This window comes from Mus caroli, unplaced genomic scaffold, assembly GCF_978045245.1.
Source record: "Mus caroli unplaced genomic scaffold, Mus_caroli_1 scaffold_7, whole genome shotgun sequence".
Lineage (NCBI taxonomy): Eukaryota > Metazoa > Chordata > Mammalia > Rodentia > Muridae > Mus > Mus caroli.
In genome coordinates, this window is record NW_028227262.1 from 43,771,622 (window position 1) to 43,792,316 (window position 20,695).

The 20,695-nt window shown below is 36.1% G+C and overlaps 1 protein-coding gene across 3 annotated transcripts in view; it reads right to left on the minus strand.

Annotated features, from left to right (window-relative positions):
• Nucleotides 1-3,323: 3,323 nt before the first annotated feature.
• The window catches only part of LOC110295968 (contactin-6), a 370,702-nt gene continuing 353,330 nt past the window's right edge, over nt 3,324-20,695 (minus strand). For all 3 annotated transcript variants that reach the window (XM_021164390.3, XM_021164391.3, XM_085840204.1), the window contains exons 18-23: nt 19,594-19,828; nt 19,348-19,463; nt 17,287-17,473; nt 6,949-7,061; nt 4,440-4,608; nt 3,324-3,575 (exon numbers count right to left, since the gene is read on the minus strand). In XM_021164390.3, coding sequence (XP_021020049.1) covers nt 3,475-3,575; nt 4,440-4,608; nt 6,949-7,061; nt 17,287-17,473; nt 19,348-19,463; nt 19,594-19,828 — 921 coding nt within the window. In that variant the 3' untranslated portion in view covers nt 3,324-3,474. The remainder of the gene's footprint in view (nt 3,576-4,439; nt 4,609-6,948; nt 7,062-17,286; nt 17,474-19,347; nt 19,464-19,593; nt 19,829-20,695) is intronic.

A 20,695-nucleotide genomic window follows, 5' to 3' on the forward strand; every position in this document is an offset into this window, starting at 1 on the left:
CAAAACTTAGGATACCCAAGATACAAGATACAATTTGCTAAACGCATGAAACTCAAGAAGAATGAAAACCAAAGTGTGGACACTATGCCCCTTCTTAGAATTGGGAACAAAACACCCATGGAAGGAGTTACATAGACAAAGTTTGGAGCTGTGATGAAAGGATGGACCATCTAGAGACTGCCATATCCAGGGATCCAGCCCATAATCAGCTTCCAAACGCTGACACCATTGCATTCACTAGCAAGATTTTGCTGAAAGGACCCAGATATAGCTGTCTCTTGTGAGACTATGCCGGGGCCTAGCAAACACAGAAGTGGATGCTCACAGTCAGCTATTGGATGGATCACAGGGCTCCCAATGGAGAAGCTAGAGAAAATACCCAAGGAGTTAAAGGGATCTGCAACCCTATAGTTGGAACAACATGATGAACTAACCAGTACCCCAGAGCTCTTGTCTCTAGCTGCATATGTATCAAAAGATGGCCTATTCGGCCATCACTGGAAAGAGGGGCCCATAGGACTTGCAAACTTTATATGCCCCAATACAGGGGAATGCCAGGGCCGAAAGAATGGGAATGGGTGGGTAGGGAATTGGGGGGTGTGTATGGGGGACTTTTGGGATAGCATTGGAAATGTAATTGAGGAAATTACGTAATAAAAAATATTAAAAATTAAAAAAAGAATATACACTTAAAATAACTGATAAATATGAGAAAGAAATCATTTATTGCAGTTCTTTTTCCCATAATATGCTTGTATACTGGAACAGACAGTAAAATTACAGTGAATCATAAAAAAAAAAAGAAAAACAAAAGTACAGAATACCTAAGATACAATCCACTGAACTCAAACAGTGAGGATGCCTCATTCCCACTTAGGAGGGAGTAGAAATCAATCACAGTGGGAAGGGAGGGAGGAACCTGGGAAGGAAAGTGCATGGAGGTCAGGGAGGGAGTTGGGGGAAGAGGGGAACCTGATCTGGTATTGGCTGAGGGAAAAGGACTGAAGCCCTTAGGGCCAGCAGAAAGAATGAATACAGGCAATTTCAGGAGAGGAGTGGTTGGGGGAATCATCCAGAATGCACCAGAGACCTGGAAGGTGAGAGACTTATGACTCAAAGGAAGGGAACTTAGACGAAATGCTCTACAGTAGGAAGTGGGAAATTATAGAGCCCACTTCTAGGCGGAAGACAGGGCATCTAATGAGGGAGAGGGGGACCATCCCACAGTCACAACTCTGACCCCTAATTGTTCCTGTCTGAAAGAATTACAAGGATGGAAATGGTACAAAGCACGAGGAAAAAAAGGTTCAGCCACAAGACCAAAGTGGGATCGAGCTTGTGGGGAGGTCCTAAGCCCTGACACTAGTATTGAGGCTATGGAGTGCTCACAAAAAGGGACCTAGCATGACTTCACTCTGAAAGACCCAACAAGCAGCTGAAATAGTCAGAGGCAGATATTTGCATCCAACCAATAGGCAAAAGCAGCTGAACCCTGGTGTTGAATTAGAGAAAGACTGAAAGAAGCTGAGGAGGAGGATGACCCTGTTAGGAGGACAAGCAGTCTTAATTAATCTGGACCACTGAGATCTCTCAAACACTGGATAACCAAAAAAGACAGAATACACCAGCTTAAATGAGGTCACCAACACAAATAGAGTAGAGGACTTCCAGGTCTGTGTTCATTCAGAGATGCTGCACCTAACCCTCAAGAGACTTGAGGCCCCTGGGAGTTTAAAAGTCAGATGAGGTGGACAGTGGGACATCTGCATGGTCTCAGGGGGATGGGGAGGAGGTATGAAATGTGGAACAGTAAAACGGTTGATAAGGGTGGGGATAAAATATTGAGAGTAAAAAATAAGTAAATATTAAAAAAAAAAAGAAGGAAAAACTAGTTGTGAACATGACAGAACCATCACACAAGAACTCAGTAACAGGCTTTGAAGGCAAGTACAAAATCTGAACAAGATGAAGCCAGGAAAATTCCTAGCATGAATGGAAGAGGAGTTCTTGATTATCACCCCTAACTATGAGGCTATTAGCAACTGACTCCGCTGTGAAGTAAAAATAAGTTTTCAGAGGTTAGCCCCAGATTGGCTATCCATGCCTCAGCAGATTTTCATATACCCATGCACAAATGAGTAGCACCAAAGGACCTCAGGGTTTTAAAGAAGAAGAGAGCAGGACCTAAGAAGTGGGGAAGAAAAATGGTGGTGATGTATAGAGGAAAGAATCAGAGAGGAGAGAATTAGGATCAATTTGACCAAGGCACTCTATATACATGTATGAAAATCTCAATAAAAGAACATATACACATGTATGCGCATTCAACTTATGAAGAGTTCATGACTTGTGGACTATAAGAAAAATTTAAGTTGTGTTGTTTTTTAAATAAAACCTTAAACCATGTGAAAAAGTGAAATCTAGTCTTCCAGAAAGAAAATCAGTGGAGCAAGTCAGCAGCAGCAGCAGGAAATCCGTCATTGTAGTGGACAAAACAGAAGGGTCAGAACACTGGCACTTGCCCTATTCTCTGCAGACTGTGCTTCGGGACTGTGCAGGGCTGCTGGCTGTCAGTGGGACTGATTATCCCTAGAGCAGAGTTAGCGAACAGAATCTCACTAAAACCAGATCCATAAGACTATGAGTTTTCAATCGCGATTCTATTTATGATCAAAGAAAAGTTTGATTTAAAAAAAAATAAAAGATCGATGTGACTAACATGTAAGAAATCTGATCAAATAAATCTGTTTCCAGATTTTTATTACTATGTAAAAGTAAGGCCACGTAGAGTATAGTAAGTGTATAAGACGTACCAGGGATTTGTTCACTAGATGTAAATTTAGGGGAAAACTTGTTATTTTCAATGAGTCCTGGTTTCTCTTCATTTCTGTTTCCTTGCCTAAAACTCCCCTATTTGCTATTTTCTTATAAAACCCTAGAAAAAAGATCACTGTGCATACCGACATATTGTCAAGTCTAACTATTTTTTCTAACTGGATTCAGAAACTGCAGCACCAGGACTTGGAAAATCTGATCTCTGGGAGATATATACAACTATAAACAAGCCATTGTATTTTCTTTCAAATGGCGCTAAGGACTGTAAATAGTGAAGTATATTACCTGGAGCACATAAAATGGACATGAATTTACACCTGTCTCATATCTATAATCGTTATTGAGGTGGTTATTTATATTCTTCTTATAAGTCACCTGAAAGACACAGCAGTTTTATGTCCTCCGATTAATTTGGCACCCTCAAATGTGTAATGATGTGTGAACATTAAAATTCAAAGTGTTTCAAAGTGTTTAAAACTGTTTTATTAATGTACCACAGATATTTACAAGAGCTTAGTAATATACATTTTCTTCTTTCCAAACAAGTCTGTATTAAGAATATGTCTTGTGATAGAGGCTGGGGAATGGATTTACAGCATAGTTTGCTCTCAGAAAATTCCCAAAGATCCATGGGTTGGTTCATCTCGAAAGTGGGTGAATAGCAAAACAGTAAAAAAACCCAACCATTGACAGGAACTGCGTGCTGGGCTTCAAGATCTGAACTCCCATGGAACTCAAACCTGGAAAACACAAAATTCAAAGAATCACCTCACAGGACGTAAAACTGCCTACTGTATTAATTTCATGAGACAGAAACGATGCTGTCATGTTTGTTTTTTAATAATAATATTTTACTACATTAAATGTAAATTTAAGACACAACTCCTCTTATTATAAGATGCCCCCTCAAATGTAAAAATGAATAGTAAAAGTGCCCAAATTGGTGAGGACTACTTGAAATGATATTAGAACTGGCCAACATTTGGTGACCAATGACTTCTACTTAGAAGCTTCATGAAGATGAGAACTTGATGCTTTAAATGCAAAACTAGTAGTTAGTATTACTTGATAACTGTGGAACTGGCCTCCTATCACCATGATTGAGAAGCCTTCAGCTTAGTATAAATGCTATGACTGATTGCTGATGTCTGCCACAGGCATAGAAAGAACCACACAGGGATAGATGCTTCAATTTCACTGTTTCTGCTTTGAGACCTTTGACCATTTGAAAGAAAAAAAGTCCTAAATTTTATGTAAAAATAATGAATCACGAAATTATTTCCCTTTTTCTTTTCATTAATTTTCTTTGATTTTTTTCTTAACTTTCTCTTTCTTAACTTCATTTTCTTCTTCCTTATTTATTTATTTACTTATGTATTTATTTATTATTTTGTTTTTCAAATAAGAAAATTGTAAAACGCCTACCCATTGTTAAATGTGACTGATGATATGAGAAAAACTGGCTTGTCACTTTTGGCTCACAATTGAAAATGGAAGCACAGACCTTTTACTTTGTCACAAAACATTTACTTAACAACCTGAAAGTCCCTGGGAACATTTGTGCTGCAGGTGCCCAGATCAGACAAAGCAGCAACTCAACTCACTTGACATTTTTGGAATTCTGATTTCCTCACTACTGCTTCCATCTCCACCATCGCTGACTGTTCTGATTTCGATCAAATAGTCTTCTTCGAATGGAACCAGGAGTTCAGCAGATGTATTATTTGTTTCCAAAATATGAGTTTTACTCTGTCGGTTCTGCCGATAGAGGATCTGTACAAAAGGGAGAATCAAGTTCAGATACATTTGTTGGGTACCGAGGGATCAGATGCTGTTATGATGAGGGACAAGGAACAAGTTTAAATCAATGCTCTCCCTTATGTTAAAAGAACCATTACCAACTTTGTACTCCTTACATGCAAACATTCATGTTGGCTTACCATTACATTTATCATTGAGAAATAATATTTCTTTGGGATCCATGTCTCAGGATTGGGAGTAGAATTATGATCTCATGTGTGGAGTTTGAGTACATTAGTTTTAGGGATTGCTATGAAAACTTACTTTCAGTTTGGATCCATTACAAATGTCTGAATATGTATGTCTACCCAGAGTTAATTTACATTGACACTAATGGGGATCACTTACCCTGGGCACTCAGAGATGCCCTTAATACTTAATAATATTCTTGTGAGATTCATTTTGTGCTGTTAAAAGCCCATATCTACTGTGTCTTAATTTTTTATACTCCATTTAAACTTACTCCTTAACATCAATCATAAATTGCATCTACAATAAAAACCTGTAATTTCTTGATAGCAAAAGCAATCATGTGGAGAAAAATGACTTCATGCTGTAGGACTTAGATTTTTTATTCTCCAAACCATGTTACTCCATATCGTTACTGAACCTAGAACACACAATGTTTTTCAAAAACTCAGATGACAGCAGATACTGGGGAGGATGTAGAGAAAGAGCAACACTCCTCCATTGCTAGTGGAACTAAATGCTGGTACAACCACTCTGGAAACGAGTCTAATGATTCCTCAGGAAATTAGACATACTACTACCTGAGGACCCAGCTACACCACTCCTGGGTATATAACCAAAATATTCTCCAACATATAGAAAGGACATATGCTCCACTATGTTCATAACAGCCTTATTTATAGTACCCAGAAGATGGAACGGACTCAAATGTCCTTCAGCGGTGGATACAGAAAATGTGGTCCATTTACCCAATGGAGTACTACTCAGCTATTAAAAACAATGGCTTCATGAAATTCACAGGCAAGTGAATTTAGAGGAACTAGAAAATATCATGTTGAGTGAGGTAACCCAGTCATAAAAGAACACACATGGTATATACTCACTGATAAGTGGATATTAACAAACAAACAAACAAACAAACAAACAAACAAACAAACAAAAAGGCTCAGAATACCCACAATACAACTTACAGACCATATGAAACCCAAGAAGGAAGACCAAAATATGGATCCTTCAGTCCTACTCAGAAGGGGGAAGAATAATCATGGGAGGTATATAGAGGGAGAGGTCTGGGAGGGAGAGAGGAGGGGAGGGAAAAGGGGGCAGGATCAAGTGTGTGAGGAGAAGAAGGAGAAGTACAGTGGGTCAGGAAATTGAATGGAGGTGTGTAGTAGTGGTGATTTGGGAACTTGGTAGCCACTAGAAAGTCCCAGATGCCAGGGACCAAAGAGGTTCCCAGGATTCAACAGGTATGGCATTTGCCGAAATACCCAACAAAGGGGAAAGAGAACATGCAGAGACCATATCCAGTGGATAGGCACGGCCCCCAATTAAGGTATGGGACCACCCAGCCATCTCAAAAAGAGTAATCCAGAATTCCTCCTGTCAAAAGGAATGCAGAGACGAAGAGTGGAACAGATACTGGCCATTCAGTGTCTACCTTGCCTAGGGAATCTATCTCATCTGCAGACACTAAACCCAGACACTATTGCTGATTCCAAGAAGATTTTGCTGACAGGAGCATAGGATAGCTGTCCCCTGAGAGGCTGGGCCAGAGCCTGACCAATACAGAAGTGGATGCACACAGTCAACCATCAAAATAAGCATAAGTCTCCAGTGGAGGAGTTAGGGGAAGGACTGAAGGAACTGATGGGGTTTGCAACCCCATAGGAAGAACATCAACATCAAGCTGCCAAGGACTAAACCAGCAACCAATGAGTACACATGGAGGGACCCAGGGATCCAGCTGCATATGTAGCAGAGGACTACATATCTGACATTAACATGAGGGGAGTTTCTTGGTCCTCTGGAGGTTCAATGACCACCTCCAGTGAGGGAAATGCTAGGGCACTGAGATGGGAATGGTAGGTGAGGGAGGCAGTACCCTCACAGAAGCAGGAAAAAAGGGGTGGCAATAGAGGATTTAACTGGGAAGGGGAAAAATATTTGAAATGTAAATAAATAAAAAATCTAATAAAATAAAATTTAAAAAGAGAAGCAAGAATAGATTGAAAAGTATTTTAATTCTAATATATACATGTGTACAAATTTCATTTCTTCTTGATTATGACATTGCTGAATCTTTAATAACATATTAGATTAAATAGAAAAGTAAATCCTTACCTTGTAGCCCAGCACTTCAGACTCATTTTCCATAGTTTTTACATGCTCCCAGTTCAAGCATAATTTAGAATTTGACAGCTTCCAGGCAATGTTTGCTGGTGGTTGGCTAGGAGCTATAAAATACAATAAAGATCCAAATGAATATTAATTAGTTAATAGTATAATACAGCCTCATGACAAGAAAAGTAAAATCCCATCGTTAGCATAAAAGGAATGAAATGGTTTATTGTTATTTGAAATCTCATACTGATTCTAATCATAGCAAGCAAATTTATTCAAATTTTGATCATTTGGGAAGGTCTTTGTGACAGACTTATAAATTAATAATAGTTTGCCGACTGTCCAGTATTAATATATTAATCATTGATATTGAGTTTGCTTGCTTTACAATATAGAAAAAGATGGAGGATTGTGTTATATAATTTTGAAATTGGCTATTACTCAATGCTAACTAAAGTTGGAAGCATTCTATATAGATGCATATTCACAAAAATATTGTGTTCATGCTTTTTATATACAGTTCATTGTGAATGATCATCAAATCCATAATGCTATATTACTGCTTTTCAGTGAATTTAACAAAATGAATTTAAGATACTTTAAGCAAAATAATACACATAAAATATGAAATGCATATTTATAGGATAATTTTTAGATCCCTGCCAGAATGCTGCAGAGCCTCAGGAGAAGGAGAGTCACCAAGTGAACACATTCCTTCTGGGCCTCTTATTACATGGCCATGTTCCTTGGCCAGTTGCCCATATAGACTACTTGTCATTCAATGTGTGTGACTAAAATCACAACTGTGAACAGGACAAAAAGCTTGATCATTCCTCTATATAGGGATAGCCCAGGATAAAAATTCTAAACATTCTAAAAAAAAAAAAAAATCTGGTGATTGTAAATCATATGACTACAGGCCTTAATTTGGACACATGTTTATCATAGTTCAAGCAAAGGTGGCTGTTCACTGAAAAAAACTATTCTTTATACTATTAATAATGCTCTGGGAACAGAAAATAGAGAAAAATCTTTGCAGATACATTGATCACTCCAAATAACCCTTATTCTGAACCCTGTCCTTTGAAATTAATGTTGTATTGGAGTAGAGGAGTATCACATATGGAAAGCAAGATGTAGAATTATCATTCTAAAATACTAGATTACAGTTCAATTTTAATGATTTACATATGATACCTGTAATGTGACTTATAGAGTAAAAAGTCACTTGTCCCAAAGTATACCACGAACAAGTAGTTGAGTCAGAACAGATTATAGGACTATTAGTTCTTGTCCAGTGTCCAATGGTTTCACCATGACAACATGTTGCTATTCAAAGGGACCACATGATTATTTCAAGACTGAGAAAAACTAAGGAGAGATTTAAAAATGGTGCAACTGGAAAGCCGAGAAAGAGATCAAACTGCCCAGCAAGTTGTTCCTTTTCTGAATGTGTGGTGTATAAAGAATCTAGCATTTAACTCATTAGAGCAATGATGGAAACAACTATAACTTCTTTGAGCATATGGACTCAATTGCTACTTAATGTCTTCTGTATCACTAGAATATGCTCAACATACTGAAGTAGGGGCATTGCTAATGGCCTCCCAAACCTGCTCCTGATCATCTAGCTCTGCTACCAAAGTTGACATGTTATAGCCAGAGAAATGATGACCAAATAGTTTCATGGGTCCAATTATTATTTAATATAGTTTGGTCTCACTGAAAGATAGCAGTTTTTTTTTTCACACGATTTTGTAAATGTCTGAGGGGATGCGCCTTTTTCTACTGTGTATCTTCAACACTTAACACAGTGCATGGCTCAAACATTAAAAAGCTGACAAGTTAGATTTGTATGAAAAAGCATCATGCAGTCTAAACCTAAAACTGCTCAATGCCTTATTACCTTTGCCATATTTGATATGTGTATGGCACACAGGTTACAAAATGGGAACTATACATTTATCATACCATTCTATGATCAAGGCCAAATTACCACGGTCAGTCCCAAGTCATTCATGTGTATTTATACTGACCAATATGACTGGCTATACCAGGGGCAGTTTCTTGGAAATATAAACCAAATTAAAAATAAAAGCATAAAATGTCTGGGTTTAATACACAGTTAACAATTGTCAAGTGGTGTTTTTATTTATGACAGACTCCATGGCAAGAATACTGTTACAAGCCATCTTCTCTTCATTTATTTCCAAGTAAATTTTATAGTCATATTTCAGATATAAAAGAGCTAAGATAAAAATTGTCACAAGCTATCAGAGATTCAATATCTTCTAGTGTGCTCTTTGGGCACATTTCTTCACTACAGTATATCAAAACTAACAACAACATCATGTAATTAATATGGTGCACATGTAAATTCAGCCCTTCAATGTCACTGGTAGGTTTTTGTTGTTGTCCCTTTGCTTCGTTTTATTCTCTGCAAATATTTACTTACTCCTGTGGCCTTTTTTAAAAAGCATTTTGTTCAAATGCTTTAGCATAATAGGATTTCTTACAATACTGAGTCTACTATGGATGCAACAGGCAAGGATTCAGGGAGCTGAATTTTGCTACCTTGAAAGGCATACAGTTGTGACTTTAGTAATAACCTTGTCCTTGATATGTATGCATTTGTTTCTTCAAAGCAGATTGCAAAACATCCCATGGGCACACCATGAGAAGTGCTGCTACTATGTATGACCAATTCTATGGATTACCTGAAATGTTTGGCTTTTCTTTGGGTCTGGAGGATAGGAAAACTCTGATTTTGAGGTCAAAGTTACAAAGTTGTACCCAAGAGCCCTAGCTTTATTACCTTTGAAATGAGAGTCATAATTCCTAGTTTATAAAATTCTTGGCTCATATGAAATACAATAGGAAGTCTTTGCTTTGTCAGAGGTTTGTAATGAAGCCTCAATGACCATTAAGAGTCTCTCCTAGGTATAGTGGTTCTCCACTGCCTGGTTATGACATAATTTGTTTTCAGTTGTGTTCAAAGGGGTTTGGCACAGATAATATGATTCTAACATTTACAAATGACTCATTTCTTAAATATAATTAGCATAATTATAAGATCCTCCCTTTGTGACACTGCTCTTGAATTTACTATGTAATTCTGATAAGAAGATGCAAGCAAGGGTTTCAGCTAATTGCCTGAGAAGTTATTATGACCTATAGACTTTGTTTGTCTTTATTTGGTGTTAATTTGGAAACAAATGTGTCAATCTCACCCATTTATCATTAGAATAAAAAACAATCCAAAACTTCTGAAAGCTATTTTGAAGAATATTGTGGTATTATTTGCACTATTAACAGTCCAGGTTTGTTATGGAGGCTTAAGGCATACAGCATAATTTCTTTAATGAAATTAAAATTTCTGATACCTTAAGAAAACCAAAGCGCTTGTCACATGTATCTTACAAAAAGTATTATGTTGCCTGTATAACATTCACGAATAGTAAACTCAACAAACACTTTTTCTACTTTTTAACATTTTTTGCAGCCAATTTCCAAAGACCAAAATCATGTTCTATTAATCAAGTGACAGAGCGGCATTAAACCAGCCCTTCACAGCTCTAATGGTTTCTCTGTAATCAATTTTTCTGTAGATGGCATTTATATTCAGCTGTAGTTCACACTGTGAACCCAATTCAAAAACAACTTCTTACGTTACACTTCTAAGTAACAGCATGGGGTTGACATTTGGGCAAGAGAGAAAGAACATAAGTGCAAGATGAAATAAAAGCTTAATGCTTCCTTTATGTCTAAATATGGATTGATTGCATATTTACAAGAAGAAAGAATCCAGTACAGAGTGCTAGTCAGCCAATGTCCATGTCCAAATTGAGCCCAAATTTGCAAACATTTTCTGTTGCAGTGTCTGAGTATTACTTTCTACAACAGGCACATGTCTTGTTCATGCTTTCTTTCCCACTTGCAAGTGCTGTAAATATTTTCTTATTTTCATTGTAAATATAAGTGCCATCTAAGTAATGTCTGTGTGGATCACCATTTATTTGCTCTGACTTTTGGATATTGTGGACACGCATTATTTTTGCTAAGGTATGATACATACAAATGCATCACATATATTATTTGAAAACAGCTACTACACTATGATCATCACCACTGTTATTATCATAAATGGGAAACAACAGAAATGGATTTATGAAGCTTTATATATACACAGATATGTACAGATATGTACATATATACATAGAGCTCTTTTGTTCCCTAACTCTTAATCATTCTTATCAAAATATGCATCCTTCTCCATACTCTTTCTTCTGTGTATCTATACCTCTTATTTCTGCATGGTATTGCTTGTACCTTATAGTAATATGATTTGTCTTTCCCTTATGCTAGAATGTTTAGCGAGTAAGAGAGAAATTATCTGAAGCAAACATAGCTCAGTACTTGAGACTATATGTGACTCTTGACAGCACTATTCAGTGTATAGAAGACAGAATCTTTATATTGAATAAAAGTAATAAAGTTCTGTCTTCTCCACAGCTTTGCCTGTCATGATAGCCAATCATGAGAAACAGATTTTGGTAAACGTGAGTTCTCATTTTTTATTTTTTTCTGATTTTACAATGAAAAAAAGCAAGTACCAAATTGAAAATCTAGATGGTGACAGATTCAATGTGTGATGGATGAGGAGTTGTTTTTTTTTTTTCTTTCTACTACAAGTATTCAGAGGTAATCTTGATGTCATCTCAAGGACATGGAAAATCAAAGTTAAATCCAAGGATACCACTTAGAATCAGGGCTGACTTCAATGTTTCATTAAAGCCATTTCACCTCTAACACTTTGGGTGTCTTTCTGTGACCCCTGATGAACATATCTCTTTAAAAAAGTCATAAGAAGAAAGTGAAGACTAGCAGTACTTTTATTTCTTTTAAAATAAGAAAAAAATCAAAGTAAATATGGCAAAAGTGATGTAATACATATCACCGTTCAATGCACCTGCAATGCACCTTCACTGTATTTTAGACATTTGGTTGCCCTTAGGTAGGTTATTTTCTTCTTTTTTTTCCAACAAACTCCAGAACTGGGCATAATCTTCAGCTCTGCTTTTCAGTTACATATATATATATATATATATATATATATATATATATATATATATTCATAATTATCAAATGATCAAATGATAAGACCTAAACTTTAAAATAGCTCAGCTGGTTAAGTGGTTCTTCACAAGGATGATTTAAGTTCTCAGGATTTAAAAATGCCTGGTATGGTGGTGCATACTTAAAGTCCATACCAGGAACACACGAACAGAAGAACCCATTGGGCTTGCTGGTGATCCATGCTTGTCTATCTCAAAGTAGTTGGATGTACTCCTGGGATTGTCCTCTGGCTTCCATAGAAAAGCACACAGATGTGTACAAACACTCACACATACATGTAACCCTCCATTTCTTGAAACATACACACAAATCAACATATTCAGGAAAATCAAAATGAAAGTGTAGATGAGTCAGTATGCGTGTCTTCACTTCTCTCACACTAGAGTTTCTTTCTTACTTTTTGAGTCAGTTTCACAGCAGCCCAAAATTATATGATGCCTTATCAGATATAAATATATTAAAGGTAGAAGTTAGAGTTGTAAAGAGGGCTTTTTTCTGATATTACAAATGGCAGGGACACTGAGAGTCTACTTAAAGACAGAACAATGAAAAAAATTAGTGGTAGATTTACCATTTTGGTGTGTGTACCATAATGTCACTTGTACTCTGCTATTTGATCAGATGTGTGTTTTTGTAGTGGTCTCCATCTTTTGGAAAAGGAACTTTCTTTGAAAGTGGTTGAGACCTACTCTTAACAGTGGGCATCAGATTAATATTTAGAATGTAGTCTAGAATTATGATAGTCTGGTAAGGTGGTGGTTGTAGGTTCTCCTCCAAAATCCATTACTTATTAGCCCTAGGAATTGGTTAGGTTTCTAGTACCAAGATAACCCTCACACTTAAGGCTCAGTAATCATTAAAGAAGAGGGGAGAAAAGAAAGTAAGAGACAAATGAACAGGAAGCTTGCTGTAAAATAATGTCTCCTGAAATATAAGAGATACCACACACACAAAGTCTAATCACCATAGTTACTCAAAGAAGAAATGAACAATAATTAAAACTGAAGGACATGCTAATAAAAGGGGAAAAGTGAAGACTTAGACCTAGACAAAAAACTACAGGAAATAAGGAAATGCTTAGAGTAGCTGAATGTGGTGGTGCACACCTTTAATCCCAGCACTCGGGAGGCAGAGGCAGGCAGATTTCTGAGTTTGAGGCCAGCCTGGTCTACAAAGTGAGTTCCAAGACAGCCAGCGCTATACAGAGAAACCCTGTCTCAAAACACTAAAAAAAAATGCTTAGAGTAAGAAAATGGCTTTCCACACGAAAGAGTCCCACCTGAAATTAGTCATCCAATAACAAATAGTTTGCTCTAAATCATATACCTACCTATAAGTAACATTAATATACAATGTGAGCAGGTTGAATATATTTAGTGTGTGTATGCCTGTATGTGTGTGTATGTGTGTTTGTTATGTGTGTGTTTGTGTATATATGTATGTATGCATCAAAGAAAAAGTTACCAAAATCCTTTAAGGCTCAGTTAACATTGTGAAAGGAAATCTGGGAGTATTTAAGATCCATATGACACATACTAAACCAATTATAAATAATAAACATTCAGGGCACAAAGATAAGAATAATTATGTTTTGAGAAAAAAAAACTCAGTTGAGTTCTACTTGAAAAGAAATGTGTGTCTCTATATAAGGAGAGACAACATTGTAGAGAAGAAAATGAAGAATTAGAATGGTGATCAAAGGTGAGGAGATTTCAGGCTCACAGTCTCACAGGCTCATAGGCTAACTGCTAACAGGACAAATATTTTCTCTCATATAGAAATGCAAATTCTACTATAATTGTAGAAGTTTTAAGTGAAAAAGAGAGGAACCCACAGGTCTTGGAACACTACAGTGGTCAATGTTCTCTTAGTGTGTGGATTAAGATTTCCAAATGTGTTCACCCATCTACAGTCTCTCATTCTTTGTATTCAATGGAAACTCTACTATATATGGAAAAGAAGCTTTCTGGTAGGGAATGAGTCCACAGCACTGCAATATGGAAACTATTGTGGAAAATTACAGGGTGCTCAACATAGCCTTACAGGTATTCAAAAGAATGTGAAGAAGCAAGTGCATCAATTTATAGAAATGGTACCAATGGAGTGTAAGCTGAAAATGCTTTGATTATTTAGCTTGTAAATGCTATGACTAAATGCTTAAAAAACAACTCAGTGGAAGAAAATTCATTTTAGTCCATAGCTTTAAAGGGCTTGATTTTTAGTTGCTTGGCTCCAGGTGATTAGTTATGACATCATGGTGCTGAGAATGTGCAGCAAAAGAGATATGTTTACTTCATGGCTGTTCTAGAAGCAGAGAGAACACCTGGCTAAGGGCCAGGGATGATACATCTTCAAGGACCCTTCTTAGGGACCTACTTCCTTTGTCAAGAGTCCTCTTCCTAAAGTTTCTACCTCTCACAGTAGCACAATAATCCACGTAAAAAGTGTTCAAAGCACAAGCCTTCAGGAGAAAGATCATAGTCAACTCATACTAACCAACTCCCAGCACATTTGTGAAGAAGGCTGAAGAAGGAACTGTAAGCCCCAGGAGAGTAACTTTTCTCAAGATGCAAAAGAAAAAGCACGTTTCCCTCAGATATGTATGGTAGCCCTTGCCTAGTTTGCTAGCCCTTCACCTTCTGGTTGGTGAAACCCACTCTGACACCTGAACTCCAAAACAATGTAATACATTTGTCTTGATTTAATACACTGTTAGAATTTGTTACAGATTCTGTGTGGGTATTTACTACTGAACATCTTTAAATTTTTAATATGAAATATGGAAAACATTGCAGAGGAGGCTTTGATATATCTCAAATATGAGATCTATGCCATGCAGGTTTCACTTTCAAATACTTCTCATCTTTTACAGTTGAGGTGTGTCATGATATTGAAATTCTTGATATGCAAATTTTTAAGCTCCAAGACTCCAAGGAGTTAAAAGAAGGAAAGGAAGGAAAGAAGGAAGGAAGGAAGAAAGACAGATAGACAAACAGATGGAGAGGAAGAAAGAAAAGATGAAAAGAAAGAAAGCAAGAAAGAGAAAGAGAGAAAGAAAGAGAGAGAGAAAGAGAGAAAGAAAGAGAGAGAGAGAAAGAAAGAAAGAAAGAAAGAAAGAAAGAAAGAAAGAAAGAAAGAAAGAAAGAAAGAAAGAAAGAGGAAGAGAGAAAGAAGGAAGGAAGGAAGGAAGGAAGGAAGGAAGGAAGGAAGGAAGGAAGGAAGGAAGGAAGGAAGGAAGACAGGAAAGAAAGGCAGAAACATCATTTCTATGAAGGAAATTAGGAATTACAAAGATTCTGTTCGTTGGTTTCATTTAGTGAATACAAAAGATACATATTTGAAGACATGTGAAACTTCTACCTAAAATTTTTTGATTCTCATTTTTTTCTGACCACTATGTCTTAGGTATTCATAACTGTGAAGAGACATCATGACCAAGGCAAATCTTATAAAGGAAAGTATGTGTTTGGAACTAGCTTACAGTTTCAGAGGTTTGGTACATTATCACCGTGTGGGAAGCATGGCAAAGTGCGATTATGGTAGTGTTGCTCATACACACCATCATAATTATAATATATTAGAACAAATATTTCATTGATTCAGTCAATGCAGTGTAAGTCAGGAGGAGGAATATGCTTATCTAACCTTTTCCTCAAAATTATTTCTATCCATTCAATCTCAAGTTAGAAAATGGAGTAAAACAGGGCGGGGAGATTCCACTTTGCATGTACTACAATAGGCACTTAAAAAATTCACTTAAGTACTAGAGAATACACAGTAACTCAGGGCATCATAAAAATTACAAAATTTCTATCTTCCTGTTTTGTCTTTTGAGTAGCTTACTTGCTTATACTTGCTTAAAGCTAGTGAAAATCAGTCCAGGCTTAAAGCAAAAAGGAAGTGTAGCTTAGGTATCTTCTTGTCCCAGATACCCTCTAAGTTCCAAGAAATCTCAGATCATTGTCCTTAACTTGAAATTTGCTCTTTTAGAGGACATAGATTTGGCTTCCAACACCCACTTGTGAAGCTTTTAACCACTTTTAGTTCCAACTCCACATGTACCTGTTCCCTGCTTCTGACCTCTGCAGGTTTATATGCACACACACACACATACACACACACACCACACACACACACACACACACTCACACTCACACACACACTCATGAACATAAATATAAAGTAAAATAAATATTTTTAAAATCACACATACACAGAAAAATTTCTGAAAAGAGATTTAATCAGAGTGGCTATAAAGAATACAAATACAGAGGTTTAGGCATTCCAAGACCATCTTTGGGAATTATACTAATCTTTAGGCTTTGATAGGAAAAAAAAAGTTGGGTCAAAGGACAAAACGTTTGTACTTATCAGATTTGAATAGAATCATAGCTCTGTAGTTACAATTAAAATGTCTATTACCCTCTCTTCTTAACCCAATCTGCATCTTGGGGGTCTTTTCAATACTATTTATAAACTTTATAATAATCTTTGATTTTACCTGAGTAGGAAATTCAACCATCCACAACCCTTCCTCTAGGAGGAGTTGACTGAGATGGGAAAGACAACCGACTAAATAGACAATTGTATGGGGAGGGTGAGGTTGCGGTTGCACACTGCAGCAGGAGTGATCACCTTATAGCAAACAACTTGTTCCCTTGAGAAATAAAGTCTTCTCTGAAACACCTTGCAGAACCATAGCTAGGATGGTCATCAGAGCATTACTTAGCAATGGACGTCTAATTATTAAAAACTCAGGGTTAATAAAATAACATTAGTTGGTCCTTTGTCATTAATTATCTCTTTGGCCTTGACCAAATTTATTAGAATACAAATAATGTTGCTTTTTCTTTTTATGTAAGTGAAAGGATTAAAACTCTGAAAACTGAGTAACCAATTTGTATTGAAAGCCAAGAGGTCAGTATTTTAGCTCATTTTGGAGGAGGCAATAAAGACCCTAATCTTAAGGACTCTTCTCTCAGCCTTAGACATAATCAAACTACTTTCATTTTAGAAACCCAAAAATATATTTTACTTTATTTTTCCCAGATAATGGCAACATTATCTGTAAAAGCACAAACCATGTCACCAAGTAGATGGAACCTTGTGGTAGGAAGAATGAATGGCCAGGGAGCACAAGAAAAATTACTACTCATAACATAATTAATGTTATGCATGACCTGGATTATGGTGAATACTTACGGGACTTTTTGGTGGTGACATTAACTGGCGGACTTGAGGGTCCAGTCCCTGCAGTGTTATAGGCTCTCACAGAGGCAAAGTAAATTGTATTAGCTCTTAGTCCTGTGATGTTCTTGGTTGTGACATTTCCACTGACTCTAATTTTACCAATCATAGATTCTTTGGAGTTGTCTGTCCAGTATAAGACCTGAGTTGTAAAACCAAGTGAAGAATACATTTATTGTTCTCTCTAAAATATAAACCTTTGGAGTATATTAATATATAAATGATAAAACATATTTATCAAAATAGATATACCTTCACAGCAAAATAAATATATAATATTAAAAGAGAGTAAACAGGAAATATCCACCATGAAAAAAGACAAGCAGGGCAATTTTAGGTTACCAAAATGATCTAAACTTATCAACTTTAACAAAGGGAATATAATAATTCATACTAAAACAAATCCCATTCCATCAATCAAACATTCAGATGGTATTACTCTTCCTTTGAGAGTTCTCAGAAACCATGGATAATTAATGACTCAATGCACTCTGATCACTTGCTATGAAAAAAGCATTGTTTCATGTACACCAAAACAATACAAATGTATATGTTCAGTACCAGTTCTTGAGCTTCCAAATATAGTAAGTTAGAAATTAGATAGATAGATAGATAGATAGATAGATAGATAGATAGATAGATAGATAGATAGATAGACAGACAGATAATCTTTGGATTTGAAGAAATGTTCAGTGAGGAGTACAGAGATTAGTAAAACATCAGGTCTCAAGATAAGCAATTTAGCAGTTTGCAGTTTGCAATTCTAGCCACATGAGTAGAAGTATTTTATTTGTTTTTTTTCTTTTGTTTTTGCTTATGCTTCTTTCATGGAGGAGTATGAGAAAAAGAAGAGAGGAAAATTATAAATATTTAGAAAAATTTTGCTTTTTAAAAGACAAAATATCCATGTCCTGACTCAATGGACTCAGTGAAGAACATAAGTAATAAAATGTGTTCTCGTTACATATTCTCAATCAAAAACAAAGTTGTATAAGTGTGATTTACTTCATTTTTAACAGTTTAAATGGAACTGTATTGTTTTGTTTCTTGTCACTTAGGTCCCTCCACCATGATTCTCATGTTCTTTGGAAAATTATCAGTTAAGTTCTGTGGTTTAAGATCTACAAGTGTTTGACTTTACCCATCTCTAAGAATACAATGACTGTAAATTTAATAAATACTTTGTGGTCACTTGAAAAGAAATAAAGTGATAATTTCATATGAGCTCTGTCCTCTTAATAGGTTTTTCTGCATTACATTTTCCTTTTACCTGCAAAGCTTTAGCCTACACATCTTACTTAATTGCAATCATATACCTAATAAAATGGATACTTTTTTAATAGTAAATTTATTTGCCTAAGACCACATGGAAACATTCTTTCTTCCCATCTCTGATTTGAGTTTAAAACATTGTTATATCTCATATCTGCATTGCTATTCCAAGGACTTCTTTATTGAAAGACTCATCACAGGCCAATGAAATGGTGGGGAAGTAGAGGAATCTCAAAGAGGTAGGACTTTGTAGGGAGAATTAGAACACTGAGGTCATGATCTTGAATGCAATAATGTGACCGGGGCACTGTCCAGAATCATTTTCTTCTGGTGGCCACAGGAAGCATCTTCTGCCATGTGTTCTAACATGTCTTCACTGTGCCCCCTACCCCAACCTCCACACACACAAAGCAACAAGCCTAGTATAGACGGAAACTCTGAAATTCTTAGTGAAAATAAACTAGTCATGCTTTTAACATTTTTGAAAATAATTTATTTGTGTACATATATAACTGTAAGACTATATGTGTCTTAGTGTGTATGACCATGTGTATCTTTGCATGTAGAGGCCAGAAGAGAGTATAGATTCATCTTTCCATGTTCCATGTTCTTGGTGTGAAGCAGAGCATTAATGCATATACTATTATATGACAGGAAATATGTCATGTTCACAAACTCCTGTGCAGAAGGCATTTTGCAGTGAGATGCTGCATCTGTATGCAGAGTGCAGTCCATGTGAATTACCTCATAGCCCAGCACTCTTCCAGTGTTTCTATTCCAAGCAATAGCATTCCAGGAAACCTCCATTTCAGAAGCAGAAAAACTCTGGACAGAAGTTCCTCTTGGGGCCAGCTGAGGCTCTACCATTGAAGAAAACACAACACTATATTTAAGAGAAAGCCTCTAGAAAAATGATACAAACAAACAAATGAAAAACAAAGTGTATGTAAAGTTACAAGGTGAATCATTCCAACTCTGAATGCAGCTTACCATCTTCCCCAGAGTAGACAATGGACACAGTACTCAGGGATCCCTCTCCTTCATTATTGTACACTCCCACTTTGACTTCAAAGGGAGACAGAGGCATGATGCTTTCATTTCTATAGATGAACTTGGATGATTCTACAAGAGCCACCCTTTCTTTCATCCAGGTGGTTGTGCCCACTGGCCGAAACATGATGATATATCCAAACCCCTCTCCATTCTGTAGTTCTTCTGGAATGGCCTTGGGCAGAATGCAATCAATCACTGAATATTTCTGAAATATCTTTTGAACTATAATTATATTTGTTGATTACTTTATGTTTCTTCTATAGAGGCAATTATGGATAGTTACAATATTTAATGGACAATTAAGAATACTTTTATTTCCTGTGTCATTTCTCTAATTTTCAAAAAGAAATATAAAGCAGAATATATATATATATATATATAAAACCTGTTCCTTGATCATTGATAAGTGGCAATAATAAAATACAGTAGAAGACTGTAAGTTTTAATGATATGAGCTAAAACATAATCGTAAATGAATTTTAAGCTCACTACCAAATTAACCTATTAACTACTTATGCTAAATATGTCATTTTCAATATTTCAAAAAATTCTTCTAAGTGTGATATAATCAAGTTTTAATAACATTCAATTTAAGAAATATAGTATTTTTCAAAAGAATAAAAAAACTCTGTGTTTTAAAGCATCTGCTTCATTAATAACATCAGTTTGAATTTTTCCTGACTAAAAAAAAAAATTATACATTGCTAATTTCCAGAAATCAAGTTCCACACAAAACAGTTAAAACGTGTTCTCACTAAACAAAACTGTTATGTGTCCTTTCAGAACTCTGTAGATACAAAAATAATAATTATATTATCCAGGAAGAAGAAATGAAATTCTGCTCCATACTGGACATTCACCCTACATGATTATAACTATATTATATTTATGAATCAATAGAACTTTATGTTTTTCTATAGGAAAAATCTGTTGTGTTATTTTGTTATTTTATTATTGGATAAGTGAGTTACTAGACCAGCACAATATTGATGGCTCTCATGGTCACATGCTAACTTACTAAATTACTTTAGCTTTGCAG